The sequence below is a fragment of the Syngnathus leptorhynchus genome, chromosome 11, assembly GCF_054491065.1.
Source record: "Syngnathus leptorhynchus isolate UIUO chromosome 11, UIUO_Slep, whole genome shotgun sequence".
NCBI classification, from domain to species: Eukaryota; Metazoa; Chordata; class Actinopteri; order Syngnathiformes; family Syngnathidae; genus Syngnathus; species Syngnathus leptorhynchus.
The window spans coordinates 3,060,073-3,084,335 of NC_141205.1; the positions used below are offsets into that span (position 1 = coordinate 3,060,073).

The 24,263-nt window shown below is 42.6% G+C and overlaps 4 protein-coding genes across 11 annotated transcripts in view; all 4 read left to right on the forward strand.

Moving 5' to 3' along the window:
• Window positions 1-5,303, forward strand: part of itpr1b (inositol 1,4,5-trisphosphate receptor, type 1b) — a 31,171-nt gene extending 25,868 nt beyond the window's left edge. For all 8 annotated transcript variants that reach the window (XM_085923704.1, XM_085923709.1, XM_085923710.1 and 5 more), the window contains 5 exons: window positions 170-318; window positions 531-696; window positions 1,383-1,543; window positions 3,234-3,395; window positions 4,165-5,303. In XM_085923704.1, coding sequence (XP_085779830.1) covers window positions 170-318; window positions 531-696; window positions 1,383-1,543; window positions 3,234-3,395; window positions 4,165-4,251 — 725 coding nt within the window. In that variant the 3' untranslated portion in view covers window positions 4,252-5,303. The remainder of the gene's footprint in view (window positions 1-169; window positions 319-530; window positions 697-1,382; window positions 1,544-3,233; window positions 3,396-4,164) is intronic.
• A 1,016-nt stretch (window positions 5,304-6,319) lies between these two features.
• Window positions 6,320-9,573, forward strand: bhlhe40 (basic helix-loop-helix family, member e40). Its single transcript, XM_085923742.1, has 5 exons — window positions 6,320-6,754; window positions 6,839-6,902; window positions 6,986-7,093; window positions 7,426-7,549; window positions 7,751-9,573. Exons 1-5 carry the CDS (start codon window positions 6,678-6,680, stop codon window positions 8,563-8,565), a joined length of 1,188 nt encoding a protein of 395 aa, XP_085779868.1. The 5' UTR covers window positions 6,320-6,677; the 3' UTR covers window positions 8,566-9,573.
• Window positions 9,574-10,608: 1,035 nt separating this feature from the next.
• LOC147048838 (N-acylethanolamine-hydrolyzing acid amidase-like) lies at window positions 10,609-13,385 on the forward strand. Its single transcript, XM_085923743.1, has 11 exons — window positions 10,609-10,827; window positions 11,161-11,328; window positions 11,404-11,527; window positions 11,806-11,896; window positions 11,976-12,061; window positions 12,159-12,331; window positions 12,418-12,480; window positions 12,616-12,682; window positions 12,757-12,785; window positions 12,934-13,003; window positions 13,080-13,385. The coding sequence occupies exons 1-11, from the start codon at window positions 10,646-10,648 to the stop codon at window positions 13,098-13,100; spliced, it is 1,074 nt and encodes a 357-aa protein (XP_085779869.1). The 5' UTR covers window positions 10,609-10,645; the 3' UTR covers window positions 13,101-13,385.
• Window positions 13,386-13,673: 288 nt separating this feature from the next.
• Window positions 13,674-17,362, forward strand: arl8bb (ADP-ribosylation factor-like 8Bb). Its single transcript, XM_085923747.1, has 7 exons — window positions 13,674-13,896; window positions 14,501-14,581; window positions 15,034-15,107; window positions 15,300-15,393; window positions 15,560-15,627; window positions 15,775-15,845; window positions 15,920-17,362. The coding sequence occupies exons 1-7, from the start codon at window positions 13,774-13,776 to the stop codon at window positions 15,967-15,969; spliced, it is 561 nt and encodes a 186-aa protein (XP_085779873.1). The 5' UTR covers window positions 13,674-13,773; the 3' UTR covers window positions 15,970-17,362.
• Window positions 17,363-24,263: the final 6,901 nt, after the last annotated feature.

The following is a 24,263-nucleotide window of genomic DNA, read 5'->3' on the forward strand; positions in this document are numbered from 1 at the left end:
AATGGCTCCACTCGGCGATGGCGCGAGCTTCCATTGGGAGAACGACATGCATGCTACCTTCAAATTCTTGTATTCGCCTCAAATGACTTTTTGTGAATCACGGGTGTCTGCTGACGTAGTTTTGGTGAATTCTCAAAAGCATTGCGTTTGTGTGTGTTTTTCTCGGTAGCTTCTCATGCCATCCAGCCATCTGCAGTGGTGATCGAGGACAAAGAAAGAACATGTGATTCCTTACTCATGTGCATTGTCACAGTCTTGAGCCACGGCCTTCGGAGCGGGGGAGGTGTCGGGGATGTACTGCGCAAGCCATCCAAAGAGGTGCACAACGGAAAGGAGCACTCTCCTAAAATTGTGTCGTCGCAAAAAATTCAATTGTCTTCTTTTTTTAATGACAATTCCTTTAAATAAATCGTGATCATCGTCGGTTCTCTTCCCAAATGATTAATTTCCATTGAGCATGACCCAACTGGGTGCAAAATGTATGTACAATAAAGCAGAAGTGTTTTTTTTTTATCTCTTGGGTTTACCAGGAGCCGCTCTTTGCAGCCAGGGTGATCTATGATCTGCTGTTCTTCTTCATGGTTATTATCATCGTTCTAAACCTCATCTTTGGTGTCATCATTGATACGTTTGCGGACCTGAGGAGTGAGAAGCAAAAGAAAGAGGAAATCCTGAAGACGACATGTTTTATCTGCGGTGAGTCGTCGTGGGCGGGCCTTGACCCGTGTTGCGGCGTGTCATTTCAAAAATGTCGGAAAAAAAGTCTACGAGGACTTCTGAACTTGATTGGAAACTTTAAATGGCAAGTGTGTGCTGCCTTTGAGATTAAGCAATAGCAGTTTTGAGATTATTTTTTGGATCTCTGTTTTGAATATCACAAAACCTGGCGTTTGTACAGAGCTTGCAGACTTTTAATATCCACTCTCTGTCTGTTCCAACCACTTGTTGCTTTTAAAATGTTGTTTCGGGTCCGAATACTATCGGAGTGGAAGGTAGCTTTAGCCGTGTCATTGAGGTGTCGTGCCGCCCCATAACACCACGCGCAGACGGCAGAGCTGATGCAGCGTGGCAAGCAAGGGTTTAGAAATGGGCTGCGTTTCTGGGTAGTGTAAACAAGCAAACGCCTCCGCTTCCCAGAATGACTGCTGAGTCACTTCGGGTGCTGCTGGGGAGGAGGTGGAGTGTATATTTTATTTGTTCATTTCACTTCCATCACTAAAGTCCTAATTGTTGATTTTGTAAGGCAAGCCATTTGAAAAGGCCAATAAACAAGTTTTTTTTATTTTATTTAGCACAACGAATTAACAAAGCAACCTTTGTACCCATTTTCCACGAGCATAATTCCGCCATGTTGTTAAGGTTCATCTATTGTATGGTTTCAGGTCTGGAGAGAGATAAATTTGACAATAAGACGGTCACCTTTGAAGAGCACATCAAAGTTGAACACAACATGTGGCACTACCTGTTCTTCATCGTCTTGGTGAAGGTCAAAGACTCCACTGAGTACACTGGCCCCGAGAGCTACGTGGCTGAAATGATCAGGGTAAGCTTGGACAACTTGAAAGAAATTGAGTCATCTGCAGCACTTTTCTTTTACCACACAGTATTTATTGTCTCGATGCTCTTGAAGCATTACGTAATCTCTTCCCCTTGAATTCTTCTCAAGTATTATTGCATGACTCGGCTTTGTGAACCGAGACCGTCTGCGTCCGCCATACAATGTTTAATCTCGCTCGGCAGCTGGGCAACACGCGCGCACACGCGTACGTAACAAAAGAGTTAGTGACCGCAATTTGAAGGATAAACATGTATCGCTCAAACATCCATCCTTCCACCCTGCTGAACCAAAATGATTTTTTTTGTGACTATCCGACTCTCAAGGTCGGTCTCCTACTTTGTTTTGTTTTATTCGGTGATGAAATAGACACCTCGGGAGAGAAGGTGGCAGCAAACAGGCTACTCTGACAATGACTTTGATTGACGTCACTCGTGGAGGAGTCAGGCATGAAGTGTCACGTATACAACATGACTCGTAATCGCTCATTGCACTTTATTGTGAAACCCGACATCTACTCTCAGTGCAGCACATCAATCAACAAATGCAAAGCTTTTGCTGTTCCTCTACATCCTGGGATAATTTGGCAGATTTTAGACAAATAGAGCTTGTCGAGTGTCCTGTGGGTTCATGGGTTTTTTTCTTGCCAGTTTAACCACAGAAAAACATGTTTCTGTATCACGCTGGCTTCCAAATGAAGACAGGACTTGTCATTACCAGCTAATACTTACCATCGTCTGAAGTCACATCTTTTCTTTTGCAAGCTACAAATGTGGCTAATCGCTTTCAATCTCCCACAATCTCTCATATTTGTCAAGTAAATTTTGTCATTTACTCTTTTTGGATGATTTTGTGCAGAACTGAAAATGGGACACATATTGCAATATTTAAAAAAAAATTGAAATACTGTATCCAACGTGAAACATTCAAAACCAATATTTACAGCGTTTGTATAATAAGGGAAGCTCTCAGCTGCTCTACGTGTCAACACCTTTGCAACCACCCAGGCTTCGTTTACATCCTGGAAGTGGAGCCTGCGCATATCATGTCGCTCGCTCGGCCTTTCGCAATGAGTGTATGCTACTCCTGATCTTAGTTCTGTGTTTTTCCCCTTCCCCACCGCTTTGTGGTGTGGGTACGCACGCACGCACGCACACACACACACACACACACACACACACACACACACACAACACAGTTGTGCTCATAATAATAATAGCATTCTAACGTCACTAAATTGATCAGTCACAGTTTTATATTTCTACATCTCAAAACATTTTGTAGTTGAATTGATCCTCACCCGTTCTCAGCGGCAGGTTCCTTTTGTGCATGAGTTGTAATCGATGGCGTTGTGGCAGTGATGGGAAAAAATGTGTTGAAGGGTCAAACCCAGTGACCCCTTCATATGACTCATGTGGCTAATTTGGAGGTAGGTTCAGACGGCATGCATTTAGAACGACACGTGGTGGTCAAGTCAGTCACAGAGGTCGAAAAGAAGCATGAAGGAATTCACCCAAACTGCCCTTTTGACCGTGCTGGTTTAAGTAGTCTGGTAAACGGTTCACCAACCTTTGTGACAGTCAAAGTCACTTCTTGGCAACTTCTAAAATATCCTATTTGCAAATCAGATGCGTGCATGCACGTGGCTGATCTTACCTGGCCAATTTTTGTATGCTAGGAGCACAACCTGGACTGGTTCCCCCGGATGCGGGCCATGTCATTGGTCAGCAGTGACGCGGATGGGGAGCAGAATGAAATTCGAAGCCTCCAAGAAAAGCTGGAGTCCACCATGAAACTGGTGTCCAACCTCTCTGGCCAGCTGACCGAGCTCAAAGAACAGGTTGGTGGCACCTAGACGCAATCACATTACACAATTAAATATTCCAAGTTTGGACAGCAAATGTCCATTTAAATGAAGGATGATTCAAAAGAAACACTCGTGAGTCACAGGGTTGTGTTTGTTTTTACAACACAGTATTGCTTACCTGTGCTCTGTAGAATTATTATTTTATTTATATATATATTTGAAGCTAGTTCAATGGGTTTATGCATGTTGTAGTGTTGCACAATTTTTTGCAATCTTGGTTTTCTAGTAAACAGAATTGTACAACGGCTTTACCCTTAAAATGAGAAGCGCATGTGAGGAAGTGAATGTCACTGAGACTTTTTGACCCAGACAGGAGGAAATGATGGGCTTGCTAAAAACGTGGCATGTAGAGAGTGCTTTTAATTAAAAAAAAAAAAATAGAATTCCTTGGCTCCCAATCACAGTGGTTTCATTGGCTAAATTCACTGACAATCCATTTGTACAGTGTGAGAATGTCTCATTTGGCCATGTTTATTTTTTAAACGAGAACAAATGACTTCAAATGCTCATGACCACAAAATGGGGGCAATGTGAATCCCAAACGCCAAAGAAACAAATGTTTGGCCTTTGTGTCAAGGTGCAAATCACCAACTCCAAAGTCGACTCTAAACAGAAAGTGTGCGTTATGACTCTCAATAGCTGATGATTTACATGAGTCGTTTACAGAATTGCTTTTGCATATTACGCAGCTACCGTCTGCCCTTCTCTTCTCCTATACGTCCACATTGTCCTTTTTTTTTAGATGACCGAACAGAGGAAGCAAAAGCAGCGGATCGGCCTGTTGGGCCACCCGCAGCACATGAACGTAAACCCGCAACAGCCCGCATAGGCCTGAGAGACGGCGCCCGAAGCACCTCAGCAGCATCAGCCTTATGTCCGGAACACGGAAGCCCTTACTCTACCGACCAGTGTGAGTGCAGTCAATTGGAATTCTGTAATCTAGTTGCAGTCTTAATGTGGAGTGGAGCTCTCTCTCTACTGTGTGCAGATCTCACTTCGAACACTGACACTCTCCCACCCAGTTCACAAAAGCGTTTGTGCCAAATGTTTTGGATGTAATATTACACTGGGTTTATCCATGCGTATCACTTGCAAATTGGGGAGGATGACTTGTTCAGTTTCATTCCACTCCATTTTAAATCAGGTTTCTATTTTAGGTCAAACAAGCAGTATTACTTGTTTTTTGTATTTTGTGCAATATATAAGATTAAATATAGAACCTCATGTGGATGTGAGTTCCACAAAACATTGTATTTCACAGTGTTGACCTTTATTCTGTGTTTAAGTCTCGCTGGATCAAATAGGGACTTGATTTCGATTTTACGTACGTGACTGCTGCGATTATGCTGTATTTAATAAGTGAACTGCCTGTTTTTTTTTTGTAATTCTTTATTTATTTAAATTAAGTGTATTGCACTTAATAAGAATGTATTGCAAACCCATGCCGTGTTTTCCTTCATCCGTTTAAATCCAAATGCCATTCTCATTCATATCGCTCTACGGTATAAGAAAGATTCACTTGTCAAGTAATCGATTAAGTGTCGATAACCCCGCTTCAGTTTACGGAACAGAATCACATCTCATTTGCGGAAAACGTACTCGCTTTGTGACTGTTCTTGTTCTCAAATTATTTCTGCTTGCACTTTACTTTTAATAAAGAAATAAGCAGTACAGAGGATATGTGGGTAGGTGGATGGATGGAATTTTTTTTTACTGTATGTATGAATAGTTTAAGTTTATTGCTTGCCTTTGACTTTGTATAGCCAAACTGATTGATTGAGAATAATTGTTAAATTATAGCATTGTAAGGAATAACTAAAGATCAGGGCAACGCCATGTTGTATATTTAGGTAGAAATAAAATGGAAGTATTTATCCTTTACGTTTCCTCTTTGCTATTTAGTTTTTGGAGATAAAACATCCAGCAAGACAGGATGTTTTGTTTAGTATTTTATTTTATATTTTTAATCTGCTCACACGATCATACGGTAGTCTCAAAACAATATATATATATTTTTTTGTCCAAAGGTACCAGGTCAAAAATGAAATAATTGAGCTGTTGCTTATGCATAAGAATATGAATTGTCTTATAACGTCACAGCCCGGGATATCAACATGTTTTGAATCGCTTGCCGTTTGGATGCAACGTGACACGGAACAAGCAGGTCCGGTTTTGGAAACATGACAGCACGTTTCAACCACGTCGCAAAGTGCCAAACCCTCGCATAACCACTTGGAAGCGCGCCATGATTGACAAAATAACACGTGCTGTTACTTTGAAATTAACCCCACCCACTCGTCTTTTTCCAAAATAAAAATAGCATCGTTTATATACAATTTGAAATTGTTTTCATCATACCCCAACAACAAAGAAAAAATGATGCATTCCTCATGGCCAGAGGGGAAAATAGAGAGCACTATAGGCTACAGCGACATTTTGTACAATAGCAGCTATTAATAGTTAATAATATACGTGGTTATTACTGTAATCAATCATTTAAAAAAAAACATCCGGTGTATAGCAACGTTATGTAACCTCTGCGACACACAGCACGAGTCAATACACTTGTCACGCCCACTATAAATGTTATTTATTTTTTGGATTCAAATGAAACGTTAGTATTTTACGCGCTGGGTGAGTTTTCTGTCTGCTGCTCTACTTTGCGTCTTTGATAATAAAGGGGGGAGGGGGGGACGAAGGACAAAAGCTTGCACAGTGTGTCCAGAGAGTCGGAGCGTGGTGGTACACGGGACTCGGCTCCCGTGGGACGCGATAGGTCTACTCCAGTAATAGGCTGTACTTAGCCTGCGCATGCATGCGTGCGTGCACAGGCAGGAAGCAGCGACGCAGGGAGGGAGCAAAGGGGGGCGGGTGGATGGATGAGGGGGAGAGCCCTTGAAAGCGCCGTCCAACACGTGAGCCTCATGTGATGGACTTCACAGTTGCACAGTGTGTTTGGAGACGAGGGACGTGCCAGGAGTCACAGGACTTGTTCCACACGTAGGCATCGAGCCACACGCCCGCCCATTCCTCGCGCACACTCAATCCGGACCAAGCAAACCAGCCTTGGTCAGTTGTTACGGCGCTCCAGTGCGCACACCCCAGAAGGAGACGAACGCGCAGCCGGTCGCTTCCAAGACGACGCAGAGAGCGCGCACGAGATATCACGGAATTTTCGGAATAGTTTTTTTTCCCCCACCTCGGATTGTTTTTGTTGTGTGATTTTAGTCATTTGACGTTTTGCATTTGAGCGACATGGAGGGAATTACGAGGGCGCAACCGCCACCCTTTGTGCCCAAATCTCCATCCTTGGATATCGCTGACATTCAGGGGTAAGGATTATAAAACAAATGTTTATTTTTTTGGACCAAATTTTAAATTTCGCTCATTCATGTAATTAACTCTTCTGCCTAAAGGATGGATTATCCAATGTACGTGTACAAGTCAAGAAGGGGACTAAAACGCGGCGATGAGAGCAGGGTAATGTCACGTCCCGAGACTCTTTTTATTTCTTTCATGAAAAGTCACAAGAATCAACATGAGCGTGTCATTTCTATCTGCAGGAGACCTACAAATTGCCACATCGACTAATTGAAAAGAAAAGACGAGACAGAATCAACGAATGCATTGCTCAGCTCAAAGATTTGCTGCCGGAGCACCTTAAGCTTACAGTGAGTTTGGTTTTACTTTCTTGCATGTCTCGAAAAGGTGAAAAACACACACCTGGTTTGTTAGAGCTCATGAAAAAGCACATTCAAAAAGAATGTTTTCCAAGTACAACTAAATGCATCGTTTATTTTTGTCTGAGCTTTTTAAAATAAAAATGACATGATTTATCTCGATATATTCATAATGTGACTTGAATTCTGTCAGGCGTCATTTACAGTAGAAGTGAATTGCATTGGATGACTTTGCGGGTGTTGGCGGCTTAGCCTCAGTTTGGCTGCAGACTGTGTTACATAAGAAAGATCAACATTCTTATCGAAGGTCTTCCTGTATTTAGACGCTGGGTCATTTGGAGAAAGCGGTGGTGCTGGAACTCACTCTGAAGCACGTGAACGCCTTGAACACCCTGCTGGAACAACAGCAACAGAAGATCATCGAGTTGCAAAAAGACCTACGAATAAGTACGTTTGACAATTACACACATATTATAGTGAAGTGAACCAGCTGATACATTCCAGAACCCGCAGTAGCAAAATTATGTAATATAGAGAAACAATAAGTAAAAAAAAAAAAAACACACAATTAAAATATGTTCATGGTGAAACTTCAAATGGTGTGTGAAGCATCAGAGAGTAACGTCGTTGCCTCCAACATTGCACCAGGTGACCACGGCGGTGACGACCCAGAGGTCAGCGAGCAGATGTTCCGTTCGGGTTTCCACCTATGCGCAAAAGAGGTCCTCCACTATCTGGCTCGCCGAGACAACAGTCAGGACCTGATGCCATCCCATGTCATCAGCCACATCCACAAAGTCGCCTCGGAGGTCTTACAACATCAGAGCGACGAGCGCGTCTTTCAGAGTTCGGAGAAACTGAAGAAACCCGCAGAGCAGCCCTCCGGAGCCACCGAGGGCCCGTCCAAGAACTGCGTTCCCGTCATTCAAAGGACTTACCTGGGCGAGCAGAGCGGCAGCGACACAGACACTGACAGCGGCTACGGGGGCGAGCATGACAAACGTGTACCGAAAAGCCGGTGGTCGGACAGCCACAGAAAGGAGGCGGAGCTCAAACGCAGCCCGTCCGAGCAGAGGCCCGATGACGTCGAGCACGAGGGCGGCGAGCCTCGGGCCAAGAAGTTTCGCTCTGACTCCTCTGAGGACGAAAGCCTCTCTGGTCCTCCGGCCGGCGGCCTCGTGGCTTTCACGCCCAACCAGCATCCGCTCTGCCTCCCTTTCTATTTCATTCCGCCCGCAGCTGCGGCCTACCTGCCCATGCTGGAGAAGTGTTGGTATCCCGGCAGCATGCCAGTCATGTACCCAGGCATGAGCGCCAGCATAGCCCCAGAGACGCTCTCCGCATCTCGAGTCATGTCCCAAGGGGCGGGGTCTCCGCTTCCGCGCCAAAGCCCCACGGACTCCCCTGTACTCCACAAAGCTTTAAAACAAGTCTCGGCGTTAAACTTGGAAACCAAAGAGTAAGCAACTTTGGTGCCCAGCTGTTGCGTGACTCTGAAACACTGTGAACCCGCAAGAATGACTGTGGACAACTTTAGCAGAGACCTTCTTTGCTGCACTCTGCTGAATATCAGAGATTCATCCAGAATGTAAGGGACAGAAGATCCCACCCCACAACAGCTAGATACAGAAGGCTATATATGTTTAGAACTGTCTATTTGCACACACACACACCACACACACCCACACACACACACACATACACACACACACACTAGTCTACGATGAATGTAAAGATTAAACAAAAGGCCCTTGTTCTTTTAGTAGATGCTGCTTGGACTCATTCGATCTGCTGAAGATCCAGGAAAAACAGACCTACTTTTTTTGTCTTGCAACTGCAACTTTACATTCTTTTTTTTTTTTTTAACAAAATTCCTTTTTATGTTGACCACAATATATCACTCATCCGCCAGCTGTCTGGTGAGATAAACTCATGAGTGTTTGTAAAGAATTCAGGGCGTTGTCACTGTTTGAGGTGTGTCACTCATGATGCGCTGATGTGAGCATACTTGCTTTTATGATTTATGCGCCCGTCTAAATTGGTCTCCTGTGAAGTCGTGTCCTTTTTTGTTCATGCAACCCTCTACATTTTTATTTTTGATACGTGACCCGATGAGTGTATTTGCGTCGCCACCCGAGGAGGGTTTCTTGTATGCCAAGCGTGTACATACATACGTAGTTGTCGTTTTCAACCCAACTTGTGTCGTCTGTCAAATTCCAGATCAAACCAAGCCTGATCTTCATTCATGGTGTTGCCTTTGACGCATTTTGTCCAGACACACTGATCGATTTGTTTGCTTTAAAATGTCGTGTCTGTGGCAAAAAGAGTGAATGTAAAGTCGAGACAAAGTAGTTTTCTATAGAAAGAGGTACTTGGACTTTTTATTTTAAAATGTAACAGGATTGTTGGTTAGATTTTTGTAAAATATTATTGATATATATTAAAGTGATAATAAAGCTTTTTTTTTCCAACCCTGTGGAATCCACTGCCTTTTTTTTTTTTCCATGCGTGTTGTAGCCAGCCATTCTGACAGCTCTCCATAACAGCACATGCTTACAAAAGACTTACATAACCCATAAAGTAGTCAAGCGGCTGTAAATCAGTAGCATGTCTTAGATTACAAGATGTAGACTTATCAAATTCTCAAAGATGTCAAAGTGTGATGGTTCAGTCTTATATTTTATTTCAGCCTAAAGGTTAACATTATGTAACATTTACTGAAAGAAAATGGGACTGCAATCGGTTCAGAACACAAAATAAGTTCATGTTTTATGGCATTATATTTATATATCACCTACATATCACATACATGCTGAATTAAAAAATATGGGAAGGCCAACTAGAGTTTATTTGTTGCAGTTGTCTCAGCAATAATGTGGCATACGTTGAAAGTTTCAGACACGTGTGTGTATCCTTGGAACACTTATCCTGTTTTGTTAATTGGACGACAAATGAATAATTAAATTCAGGGTTTGTCTCTACGAAGCACAAATGTTGGAACCTTAGCATTCTCTAGTGGTCATTTAGTGTACTCAGGCTGGTGATGTGCATTCCAGTTCTTTTAAGTGAACTGAATCTTTAGAATCAATTCACTCAAAAAATCGTTCAAACACACACACACACACACACACACACACACACGCACGCACGCACGCACACACACACACACACACACTGATCCTTTATTTTTTTAATTTCATTTTTAATTTTTTTTTTATAAGTCAAATAATCAAAAATCAATCAAAATCACACATTCTGCTCGCTTCCAAGGTGCCTTCATGAATCCTCGGATTTTACATAAATCAACATTAAGTGCGTATTACTAACAGGTAACGTTCCAGTTATATGCAGTATAACAATTATTAATAACAAATAAATTACTACTTCCGTGTTTGGGTTTAACAACTTTCTCGTTCAGGCTTAATTCTTAAGCTATACTTTAATTTTGAAAAGCTCTGATCGGAAGTACCGATTCCCAGTCCCTGTTTGAAAGCGCTTCCGTCCAGGCACAAGCGGCGTTCACGGACCAGTACGCCTTCAGTCATGAAGCTGCTGGTGGTCCGAACGGCGGTGCTGCTGGTCGGACTGGCGGTGTCGTGCAGATCGGACTTCGCCCCTCCCACAATCGATATTAACCTGGATGATGATCCACGAGTCAGATGGTTGCCGATTTTCAAAGCTTTTGACTCCGACTTCCTCAAAAAAGCTGCTCAAGAGGTCATAGAGTAAGGGAAGGATACTGTTATATTTCACGACTTAATTGTTTTCAAGTAAATTATTATATGATAGCTTTATTTTTGTTATTCATTTATTTATTAACAATACCGAATTGTGCACTGCACTAAGACATTTTACTATGTGTAGTGTGGCCTATGGGTGTGACCACACAATACGAGAATGAAGTTTTGTATTTTTCATAAAGTTATGGTTTTATGATTAAAAAGACATACAGATTTGAGATCTTAAAAATAGATCTATGTTGCAAACTAATAATTGCCCTCAACAATTTTTCTCTTTTTCATGGTTGTGTTTACCTTTTTTTTCCATTTTCTTGTCAGTTCCACAATTCCAAAATGGCTTCATAAAGTTCTTAGAGCTCTGGTAAAGACCTCAGAGAAGTTCATCCTTCCTAAACCATACGGCGAGGAGATCCGTGGCATGGCGGCACATTTTGGTGCCAGCCTCTCTGATATCATCTTGCTCAACTTTGCCTACGAAGCAACTGCGTATGTATTCTATGTCATGAAGATGTTGCTATTATGTTGAATAACATTTATCCACATAATATTTTGTACTGGCAGATTCTGCACAAGCATTGTGGCTCAGGATAAAGCTGGAAACCTGTACCACGGCAGGAATCTCGACTACCCGCACTCGGTTCTGAGGAATCTTACTGTCAATGTTATCTTCCGGAAGAACGGAAAGGTACAGCTGATATTGTTTAGGATGTCATTCAAAATAATTGTCGTGCTTGAACTGACCTTTACAAATCATTTCAAAATACGCAGTTACAAAATGTGACTTGTCAACAAAGCCTGTGTCAAATGTCGCCAGAAATCAGTGCTTTAATCCTGAACTTTATCCTTGAATATCAGTTGAGATCTATTGCGTATTCACAAGAAAGCTCAATGGAATCAATCCCGTGTAGCCACATCAATTCTATAGTCACCCTCGGGTCAAAAACATTGAGCAATGCGTTGCAGATCTCTTACATTGGAACCACGTTCGCTGGTTATGTCGGTCTGTGGACAGGACAAAGTCCATACAAGTTCACCGTCTCCGGTGATCAGCGAGGTAAGAACGTACTTCTTCCGCTGGCCTGAAATGCTCAAATTGTGTTAACAGTAGAATATTGCTTTGTGTGCATGGCAAGGCAAGGACCACTGGTGGGACTTTTGGAAGAATATGTTTTCAGCTTTCATGTTGAAGAGAAGCCCAGTCAGCTGGCTGGTGAGAGAGGTGAGATGAGGAAAGAGCAGAGAAGCAACCTGATATGTAGAACGCACCCAAATGCGTGCAGGAATCCTAATTTGGTGGTTTTTGCTCTTCCGTGCAGACTCTAGAAGAGGCCGAAGACTTTGAAGATGCTGCCCTGCGCCTTTCCAAAATTCCCATCATCACAGGAGTCTATTACATCGTGGCTGGGGCGCAGGCAGGTGAAGGCGTCGTCATCACAAGAGACCGAACGGGCCCCGCGGACATCTGGCCATTGAATCCACTGCGAGGAGGGTCAGTCTTGTGTGAGCCCTTCACATTCTTCTTGTTGTGTTTGTTCATTGGTGTTAGCCAACTTTTGCATGTTATTGTTTGTTTAGATGGTTCAGAGTCGAGACGAACTTTGATCATTGGCGTCCTTCCCCAGCCAAGGATCATCGAAAGTGAGCTATGTTGGATGGATGGATGGATGGATGGATGGATGGATGGATGGATGGATGGATGGATGGATGGATGGATGGATGGATGGATGATAATAATAATAATAATAATGTGGTACACTATCATTTCGTTCCTAGAGAAGCAGCAGAAAAAGCAATGAATGCAACTGGTCAAGAGCATATCAATATGTATTCACTTTATCAGGTAAGTCAGCACAAATGAATTCATTAACTAATGGTAAGAGAAAGAATGAAACTCGTACCACTGTCTGTCAACAGGTTTTGTCACTGTCTCCAGTGTGTAATAGGTAAGCATAACGTGTGTCCATTAGATTCGCTTTCATTCTTGTGACAGTGCATTTAATCACCGGGGCAACCGGGAATGAACACCAGCTAACTTTGCCCTTTGCAAATATTTATGTACTTTCGTTGTTTGTTGTTTCAATCATTTCACAGCATTACAGTTTATACAACAACAATGAGTGCAGCAAGCCCTGAGAAGTATACCACGCTTGTCAGACCGCCGGTATGTTCAATAGATGGATACTTTCTTGTAAGAGACAAGGCACTAAATGATCCCTTCTTTTTGAATATCCTACAAGGAGTGCCGCATGACTAATTGACCCCAAGCGCTTCCAGTGGTTCGTGAAGTGGAACTGTGATTTTCCCAGTGTCTTACTGGAGAAGATGAGCTTTTTTTTTTTTTCAAACACCATATCTAGCTGCAAATTAAAGAATCCGTCTGTTCTGTGATCATCTGCTGCACACCACAGCTATGAATGCGGTCATGTCATCTGAGATTTTTACAGATGTTCTTATTGTTTGAGGAATTACAAATGAAAGGACTATATTTGTTGTGGTGTGTGACAGTTTTTATTAAATACATATAAATAAATATTTTCATTTGATTTGGGGCAGTTCATGGATTACAAGTTGAGGGGTACTTCCGTTTTAGAGAACACACTCAGAAAACATACATAAATAAATGAGACAAGTATGCCATTCTGCGCACGTGCAAACAGTAATAGATTTGGGAAACTGGTGGTCATGAAAAACAACATATACGTCCTATTAGTACCTCACGATAACCTAAATTTGGGGTGTAAAAAAAAAAAATCTCAATCAGAGTGGCTTCACAGGAAGGCAGAATTTCCCATTTCCAAGCATCACTTGAATGCAACTGCAGATCACATGATGCGCAAGAGCAGCTTCCCACTTCCGGTGTGGTTTGCTACTAACCTACAACTCACGTCAGAATCGAAAGTCGTCTGGATTGTGACCAGCGTGTCATCCAAGATGTTGGCTCTCATAAACAAGCTTTTGGACTGGTTCAGGTCCCTGTTTTGGAAAGAAGAGATGGAACTTACACTCGTGGGACTTCAGTATTCCGGGAAAACCACGTTCGTCAATGTGATCGCTGTAAGTCGCTAACAAACATGCTCTGTCAGTGTGGGCCTAAGGCTGTGGAAAGCTTGCATGCCAAATGTGTTAAGTGTCATTTACAGATTATTAATCAGATATGTTATGTCTACATTTGCACGCCATCAAAATAATGAGTCGACTGCAAACACAGGGCGCAATGTTGGCAAACGCCCAAACCTGGTGTTTGTCTCCTGACGAAGTTGACACACGGCCGGGGCGCTTCTTGTCATCGTCACGTGGATGCAGCTGCTGGCTTGATGTTGTCATACTGCATAAGCAACGTATGTCAACATCATCCAGGAGCAAAGAAGCAAAAACATCCAGTATTGCAATCATTGAGAGTTTATTGGATCTACGGGCCTGGTTTCGTCACCAGGGAAGTCTTCCTGGATAGCGAGCAGAATAAAATTCAATTCAGTGTTGGGTGGAATTCGTCATAATAGCATGCATGAATTTCCTCCTAGCTTGCCGGTTCATCCCACCTTTGCATAAAGTCGTGTTGGGTGCAAGGTGACTCAACGGGCATTTAAAAATCGCTGAGAATTTGAAAGATCATTTTGATTTTGATGCTGACAAGCCCTCTTTTGATTGTTCTGAACAGTCGGGCCAGTTCAGTGAAGACATGATTCCTACAGTTGGATTCAACATGCGGAAGGTCACAAAAGGCAACGTGACAATAAAGGTAAGTGTGCGTGTGTGGGCGCGCGTGCGCGTGCCCGCGTGTGTGTAAACTAGGCTTGCAGGATGTTTTGTATCCTACGCGTGCTAAAAGTCATGTGACAGCCGTCAACAAAGGTCGGACTATGCCCCCTAGATTGTATTTGTGATTGAATCTCTTTCAGTTGAAAGGCAGTTTATTTATCGACTGCAAATGCAAGAGTAAACCTCCTAAATTCTTTGACTTGCAGGCTAAGCTTGTACCACAACATATTGTATTTCTGCTATTGAAAATGGACTTCCTGTATGTTTGTTTAGTTTTTTTAGAATCATATATGAAGTAAGGAATTCAAATGTTAATGAACAATAAACTGCTAATAAATAGTTTCCAGTTTCTGACCCTTAATTTGAGCCATGAAAACCTCTCGCATAATTTATACGTACGTTTACGTTCTTAAAATATATTTTTCTCTCCAGATTTGGGATATAGGTGGACAGCCCCGCTTCCGAAGCATGTGGGAACGCTACTGTCGAGGAGTCAATGCTATTGTGTAAGTGTGTAGGCACTTTGGGTCAGCATGTGTTCCTTTTTGTAATCCATTTTACGAGCCTTAATATTTCTATCCACAACTGCTGTTGTTTTTCTTGGTCCACATGCTCATTGCGTTGTTCTTATTTAGGCAAATTGTTATTTCGAGTAATCACTATATGTATTCCATCATTTTTTATTTTTATTTTTACAGGTACATGGTAGATGCAGCAGATCGAGACAAAATCGAAGCATCCCGAAATGAACTCCACAACTTGTTGGACAAACCGCAACTTCAAGGGATTCCGGTAAGTTGGCGGATACGTCGCTCTCCGGAATGTTTGAAAGACAAGCTGGTACTCGGGTGTTTGCGTACCGTGTTGTGCACTCCACCCACAAAAAACAAGCATATTGGATCCTTTCAGTTGTTGATATGTGAAAGATTAATCATCCTTTGCCGTTCTTATTTGTCAGGTTCTCGTGCTCGGCAACAAACGAGACCTGGCCAACGCGCTGGATGAGAAGCAGCTTATTGAAAAGATGTGAGGCACATGTCAAAACACGTCACAGCTTGCTTGCACTGTTCTGCCTGTTGGATTCGAAATAATCCCAAATCTGGGAATGTGTGACAGTTCACTGTACGTAAAAAAAAAAAAAAAAATCCAGTATTGTCTGCTTTCCTTCCAAAGGAACCTGTCAGCCATTCAGGATCGGGAAATCTGCTGCTATTCGGTATCCTGCAAAGAGAAAGACAACATAGGTACGTCTTGCCTTTGTGACCTTCTCGGAGCCTTTTCTTTTAGATTGTGGCAATCACAAATATCCCCACGGCAGATATCACGTTGCAGTGGCTCATCCAGCACTCAAAGTCGCGGAGAAGCTGAAGGTGAGAACCGCAGCTGCGGCCCGAGCGCCCCCCCCCACCCGACACTTGCGAATCGTCCATCCCTTCAACTGCCTCTGTGAAGTACTTCAGTTCCGTCCGCCCGCCCGCCGCCGCCGCCGCAACACGCCCGCGCCGCTGCTCACGACTCTCGTAGCTGTGTCGTCCTTGTACAGCACCAGTAGACCAACTCTTCTTTGGAGGCCTGAAATGTTCTCAGCGCTAGAAGGTGCATTGTTAATGCCCATCATGCCTTAGTGCCCGTCCTAGTGAACGTTTTCCTCGGCACAGGAGTCGAATCTCATTGCCGTGTTTTTTTTGTTCCCGTAATTCTCCCTCGTAACATCACAAATAATCTGCCAGTGCGGTTGTGGTTTTGCCAAATGAAGACTGCCTTCAACCACCGGTCGCAACGTAGCCGTAATTTGCGGAAGGTGGCCAATTAGCTGAAAGGCTTGAATTCGACTTGGAACAAAGATGAGTAAAAGGCGAAAATAATGAGCGCTTGTTGCTGTCTCAGGCAGAAATAAGCCTGTTGAGTTTTAAGTGCCTTTTGGCTGAGAGCTCCAATTAGACAGCAGTCATTGCCCAAAGCGACGTCTTATGAAATCATCGCAGACAGACTTAAATTCTTTGATGATACAACAACCATCCAGTCTGGAGTCTTGTGGGAAAATGCGAACAAATTGAGAACATTTCGGCCACTTGTTGCATTTGAAGGCCTTCTTTACCTTTTGTCTAGCTTTATATGTAAGTGACAACTAACAGGTCTTTTTATTTTGAAAACAACAACAACAAAAATATCGCGGAGGTAAAATGGGTGCGGCCAAGTAGCTGGTTTTATAATCCTTATTTCGTTCAGGTTGAATAACAAAGCAAGTGTCAGTCAAGATCAACAAGGGGGAGTCACAGAGAGCAAACGCGCTCGACGATCATTTCGAGTCTCGCTAAAAGACGGATTGATTGTCGTTTCCAAGACCCTCCCTTTTATCCACGTGACGCTCGAATCATTTCTAATCACCCACTCCATGTTAGCCGCTCGGTTATTATCTCCAACGGTGGCCCCGATGGCATTTGTTCATCGGCCCCATCTCGTGTGTCCAGTCATCACACGCTCCCTGTCGTCATGTTGTCCCGTTTATTGGTGATGAGCAGAATACTAATTGTCAAGTGTTGTGACTGCAGCAGAAGTGAAGGGCCGTCAAGTCAGGTCAACTGGGAGAATAAAAAGCTTGTGTAATATTATAACAATTTGCATGTGCTAATATTATTCATATTCATTTGCAGACTTTGTAAATAAGCAGTTGGCAATTTTATTCCAACAAATGCTCCTGTAGATGTCATGCCTTCTTTCCATGTGATTGCTAATAAATTTGTTCTTTTTTTTAAAAAAAGGGTTTCCACGACTTTGTCTTTTCAGGTGTTAAATGTTTCACCACGAGGTGGCAGCAGAGTATTTTGAGCTTTTGCTCAGCTCAAAACTTATTGAAGTAGCCACAAGTTTGTGTTGAAGGTCAAGTTACTACCACAGTGGATTTGTTACAGCCTTTACTGCATTGCGCCAAAATTTGAACTCAAGTTGGGATCATTATCTTTCGGCTGTGAATCACTTTGGTGGCAAAATATGGTAAATAATAATTCACACTCAGCAGCTGTTCTAACAGGGCCACATTTGAATGTCATTTCTCAAACGTAGCCTTTCTGAACAGCTGCTGCTATTTAGTATTGTACGTCAATGTTGGACTTGTGGACGGATGGCCGTGTTGAGAGCGTGTGTGGTTTGCCGTTGTGGTGACCACACGGGATTGCAAAGTGTTTGCCGTGAGGATTTATGTGGCAAGCAGGTCGTTGAGTGACCTGAACGTGTGACATGTCGTTAATATCGCCACACTCCATTACAAGAGTGCTCATTATATAATTCGTATTTCACACGTTTTTCACTTCTCTCCTGTTTACGCTTCTGATTTGACTCAAAATTGAATTCAACAAAGAATTGGTCTGATGTCTCTGGGAAACAATTTATCCTGGGATGTAAAAGCGTTTCAAGCAATGTAGATGTTTTGCGGTTAACTTGTTGAATGAATAATTTGTGGATAAGACATTTAGTGCTCCAGCACTGACAGGCCTCCACAAACACCTCATTCAACTTGCTGTGAGAATTTGTCACTAATCACCATGTGTGGAATGTTACAGGATTGACCCGACCTTAATGAACTATTGTACTCTCTGTGAAAAACAGATGTTTGATGGCAGACGCATGATTAAGTTTTAATAAGACTCACTGGATAAAATATTTTTGCAAAATAGTTGACTTATTAGTATTAGCTGAGCGCCGTTGAACCATAACAAAAACAGAAAGCACCAAGTCCTGAAGTCAGTTAGAGCGGCAAATCAAATTTCATTTGAGAGCAACCTTGACTACTTTGTTGTCTCTAGTGCAAATGTAGTCATGCAGAAAAGCTACTGAGCCTTCCAAAATGCAATAATTTTATTTGCACTGGGTTAGCGTAATCTTTCATGTACTGTGTTATCCTGAATCCTCGCAGCTAGCCGCTCCCTTGTGGAAGCTTTCACGGTCTCACCTTGCAGCCTTGGCCGCAGCACGCACCCTCCTCCCTTTGGATTCCATTTAAAAAAAAAAAAATCACAACTTCAGCTCCTGAGGCTCTGATCAAACTGGGCGCTTAATGCTTATGTACCTCCTATTTCCATATAGATGGACTACTTATCACTCTGCATTTTTAACATAGATTTAATGTAATCCACTTTTTTTTTAATCCATGTTGGATTTATGTACGGAACATTTACTATAAAAGAAAAGTTGATGTTGGTAGAGGAATTTTCTGAGCATAGTATTATACTTGGTATGCATGATTAGAAGTATCGAGTCAATAAGAATGAATATAAAAGTCCTGTCTGCATCTGTTGCAATTAGAAAATGTAATTCTTAGTTCAGCACGACCATCGACAATGTTCTTTGACAGTTTTAGGTGTTCAAAGAAAGTCATTTCGATCGCAAGTTGCAGACGCTGTGGTCAGATTGGACTCATCTTAGTGAGGAGGACAGATGTTGCCAGCAGGCCAGATGCGGCAAGGACCTTGACATTTGGACACAGACTGAGGAACCTACCTTTGATATCGCAGACTGACTTGGCAGCATATTAAACAAGCTTCAGAAGAGAGAGTGTTTTCTCTTGAGACTTTCCTGTATACTCCGGTGATAGTTTGAAGATTCCCTTGAAGTTACGTTGAACCTCCATCCATCTGCTATACCACTTTTTCTCGTTGGCATCGTAGGGAGCTGAAGCCCATCTCTGCTGACTTCAAGTTAATTTGACATTAGGCAATATAGACACTATCTTCTCCACGTCTATTCCGTCAGTCTGACGCAGTGACGTGCGGTCAGTGGAGGCAAGGGAGGTCGTCCCTCCCCTGCCATCATGAAAAGGGGAAAAAACAAATTGAATGTTTTTATTGTAAAGTCATTTTCCTTTTAATTTCAGTGGTAGCTGGAATGAGGATAAAAACATGACAAAATGTTGCATCTTTGATGCTAAACTTTTACAATGGACGTCTTTAACCAATTGCCACCTTTTCGACCATTTGGGCCCACCGTACCTATCTGTTGCGCTTGTCTAGGATGAAGTGAGGCAACCAAGGTTGAGTTGAGGGTGAGATGTGGGTTACTGCTTTACAATTTAGCAGACGGAGCTACGGTCACAGTTGTCATATTGGACAGCTGGTTATCCATTCATATGCATATGGAATATTTGGGACCTCAAAGCTGGCTCTGGTCAAAACATGAGGGCAATTAGATGGAAGAAGAGTTTCTCTGTGATCCTCTGCCAGGGGCATCTTCTGTGACAGACACAAGGTTGCAAAATCTTCCCAACATATTCCCTGTGCAGCAATGACGGAGTGATTCATGAGGTGACGCACAGACAGGTCAAGACAGGTCTTGACTGCGTTTGTTCGAGACTTTTTTTTTTCATTCCCTTTTATATTACTTTGGGGAAATAACTGCATGGCTTACTTTTGCGCATACAGCACAAGCGCAGGTTCCCCTCGAGGGTCTCATTGGAAGCCCGAAGTCCTGCTGATGAGAAACAGCTGCAGCCGCAGCTACCTCAGTCACACGCATGAAACATACAAGTTTGACACTTTTCATTTACTCGTAGCCTGAAGAGGGAAACGTGTTTTAGTTGTATTAGAATAATGTGTCTCCATGATGTATTGTTTTCCTTCCTTCCTTCCTTCCTTCATGTTTTCCACTGTGCATTCTCAGTGCGGAAGATTAATTAACTGTCCATTTGAATTCCACACTTGCCAGCAGTTTGTTTTGCTTTGGCGTGTTGTTGTTGAGACACTTCCAAAAGAAACTTTGCAGTCCACAATTCTGTTGCCTCCTTTTGTCTGAAGCCTTGCCTATCCAATCCTCCCCTTATGTGTAATTGTACAATTTGAAAAAGAAAAAATGTTGGAGCGGAGAGCCGTGAAGTGTTTGGATGCAGACGAAGGCCCGGCAATGGCAGCTGGAGAAAGAATAGCATTCTTTGACGGTGTGTCCTTCGCACTCCCTCTACTGCCAGCTTTGCTTGCAGTGTGATTCGAATGTTGCTTGTGTAACTCAGCGCGTGTATGTCTCGAAGCAGCCTTTTGTATGGAAGCACCACCAAGCATGACAAGAATGCTATTGTTGCACTGGAATGCATCAAGTCAAGCACAAAAAAAAAGTCATTTTGAGATTCGTCATCATAAGCCACCTTTTCTACAACCCATCCCCTCAAATGTCTCTAGGAATTCTTCTGAGATGGCTCCGGACCATCTTAGTTTCTCTCCACCAGTGCAAAGCGGGTCAAGCACATTCCTACGATGGTTGGTCATGGAGTTGGTTCTATTCAGGTGGTTTGGACTCTCTGTCTCCAAACTGATGGATGGCCTGTCTGACTTTATCTGTGCCGGACGGATGCTCTGCTGGCTGGACCCCAGAGATTGTCACTGCTGACTCCTTTATCAGTGTCTGACTTATAGAGCTGTCATCCTCTTGGAGCAAAGTTTCCAGGCGCCTTGGCCAGCCAATCCTCCCTCACGTCTGTCACGCCGCAACCAAGACCTTGGCCAACCTGTCTAATTTATGGGCCGGCACCTCACGTAAGTAGAACTGATATATCTATTTTTTTTGAATTTCTGTTGATCGATTAACCTCTTTAATCATTTTGAGTTCTTGTAAATTAATAATAAGTCATCTCAACCTGGTCAAAAGAATCAAATTTCTTTCAATAAATTTGCAGACATGAAATCGAGAAGCGTTTTCCGTGCACATTTGAGTCTGGCATGGAAATATGGCAGTTCCTTCCCCGTTTTAAGTGTGATGAGCAATTGGAGCGCTTGGTAGAGAGCCAAGTGAAATCAGAGGCCTCCTGCACATTCTGTTTTGTTTCAAACAGAATGGCTTTTGTGCAACTGTCGGAAAAGCAGCCATTCGTACGAGGTCATCTTTATATTTCTCATTTATCCCCCCCCCCAAAGGTCATATAGTCACTGTTTGACATCTTCATATATTACTGTGAATATCATTAGTGAGTTCTCGTGCCAGATTAAAGTGGATAAGTCGTCGAAACATCTAGCATCACATGACCGAAGCCAGAAATCAGTTAGCCCGAGAAATCCACCACTAATTGACACCCATTCAAAGGGATTAGGAAATAAAAAAAAAAAAGAACCAAAGCAGTGAATCTGTGGGTCCACTGAATCCCTCTATGTCAATCAAACTGAGGTTCACTATCCTCACAGAGCAAAATTATTTTAACAGCTCTTGTCCGAGATCTCATTAAGTTGAGTCAAGAAAGACGAGCGGGCGGTATGAACTTGTCCGTTGAGCACCTTCTGGTGACCCTTTCTGCGTCATAACCTTGCTATGTAAATATTTGAGTCACTTAATTTAATATTTGCTAATGAACAATTTGACGTGGTCACCACAGCGCTGCAGTGTCCAGCGAGCTCCGTACTCTGTCATAAACACGGAAAGCCACTCATCATGTTTCATGCAGACAGCTGCAACAACACGCAGATGTTGGCACAACCTCTGGCAAACTGAAGCTCCACGTTAATTGTAACCATTTACTTTTCAAAATAAAGTCAGTGACCTATGCTTGGTTAATGCATGAGGCCTGATTATGACGTTGTATATTTAGACAACTGTAGCATGATTTCCTGAAAAATCTGGTTATTTATTATCGAGGGGTCTGAACTCGGCCATTAAACTGTTATTCGGCATTAGTAATGGGTAATTTATTAGCCCATTACTAATTCAGACCATTTTAGGTATAAGTCTCAGCTAATGAATGTGTGTCATGGAAGTCCATGACTTTCTTTGGAAAGCGGGCAAATGACGACAAATGATTTAAGCTACCACACCTTTTATATTTCATTTATTTATTTATTTATGTTTGGTCTTTGTATCATAATACACAGGTACTTTCAAGCATTTCCAAATCTCAATGTTGACAATCAGTGCCTGGAGAGTTACGCTTTCATCGTTCGCGAAGGGCTCGCAGAGAGGAAACATGATTGCAAAGTTGGGAGCCAATGTCATTCCTCGCCGCAGCTGTTGTTGAAAGCTTCTTTTATAGACTCTTACCTCATCATAACCGGGTTATGAAAATATCATCACTCTTTGCGTCTGTGTAAGGATGGGAGGCACTGGAATGGTGTCATCTCCACTGTGCGAGTAGATTAGAAAGTCATATGCATTATTATTTGGTTGTTCTAAATTGAATGAACAAAGATGTCACACTGAAAAAAGGCATTCTTGGAATTGTAAGGAGCTGTTTTTTTTGTCCAGACTTACATTTTCCATCCTTGAGTTCATGGACTGCAGATTTTCTTTCTCATTTTCACATGTATTTTTTTCAGACAGCTAACATCCAGAACCTTTCAAAACAAATTCTATAGCAGTTCAGAGTTCAGCTCTTTGCGCTGTGCTTATCATATCATTTATGACGGTGTCTGTGTTCAAAACAGAAGAATGTGAAGTGTCAAAAGTGTGTTAAGAGCCTTCTCATAAATTACATGAAGAGGCGCGTGGGCTTGCAGTGCCACTGAGGAAAAATTGGACAGAGGTTGTGATCTAGGGTCCGCCTGTCTGTCAGTCTGTGGGAGTGAGAGTGTGCTGCTTGGGAGCTGACTAATTGACTGTCCAGAAAACCAGAGCGTGCGTTTGTTCAAACTCCCGCCAGCGGGCGGGCGAGCCACTTCAACGACAAGCAGTCATTTTTATTTCACTCGGTAGAAATGAAGACACGATCTGACTTTCTTGGCAGTCGTCATCTCAACCGTGGCCCAACAAAAACACGCGTGTCTGTCTATGCCGTCATATCTCGGATCTCATTGTGGGTTAAAACAGTGGCAACGTCTGTACCCTTCCACAATGTACATACACACGATGTCACTGACAACGCAGGAGCCAAGAATGACAACATAATATCATCAGTATGGTTCTCTCCAAACGTGGATGTACAGTACCTTTTGAAGGACTGTTAGCATTATTTATTTTTTTTTGGACAAAATGAAATTCTTTTATTCAGGGCGGAAAACTGGCTCTTGTCAGTAAATTGGATCTCCCAAGTTGAGCATTTGTGTGAGCCCCTTTAAAAGCTTTGCTGTCATTACAATAAAGCCAAACAAAAGTTATCAGCTTCACATGATAACCGCCCAGACTGATGTTCAGCATCCCCACAGGCTCGGGGAAAATGACATCTTTCAAAACATTGAACCTGGATGAGTCATTTTCTGATAATAGAAAGGCTTATCTGTCTGTCGCCAGCTTTTTTTTTGAGCCTATTACAAGGCTTGTGTATCTCGAGTAACAACAAAGAAGTTATTTGATTTGAAATCAAAGAAAAAGAAAACCCCCTCTTCTGTCCGGGTATTTCTAGGTGGGTCGCGAGCGCCACACTCGGTTGCCCACTGACACTAATCCACAATGAAAGTCGGCAGTCGCTTGAGACCCAGCATAACTTTAAACTGCTGTGTACAACCACTTTTACAGCTGACTGAACTTGTGTTGTTGCGTCCATTTTTAGGATTATTTCTGTTCACAACTTCTGGAACTTTCTGCATTCAGCTTTTATAGATAAACATTCACAAGTTTGTCAAGGAATGCTCGCTGAATGGAGGTCTTGTACGCTTGTTTCTTGTGTGATATGCAGTTTGCATTTTAAGTGCCTTTATATTTCTCAATATTTGGGCCAAATGACAATATGACCTTTGACTTGTGTCTTTGGATCTCTTTGA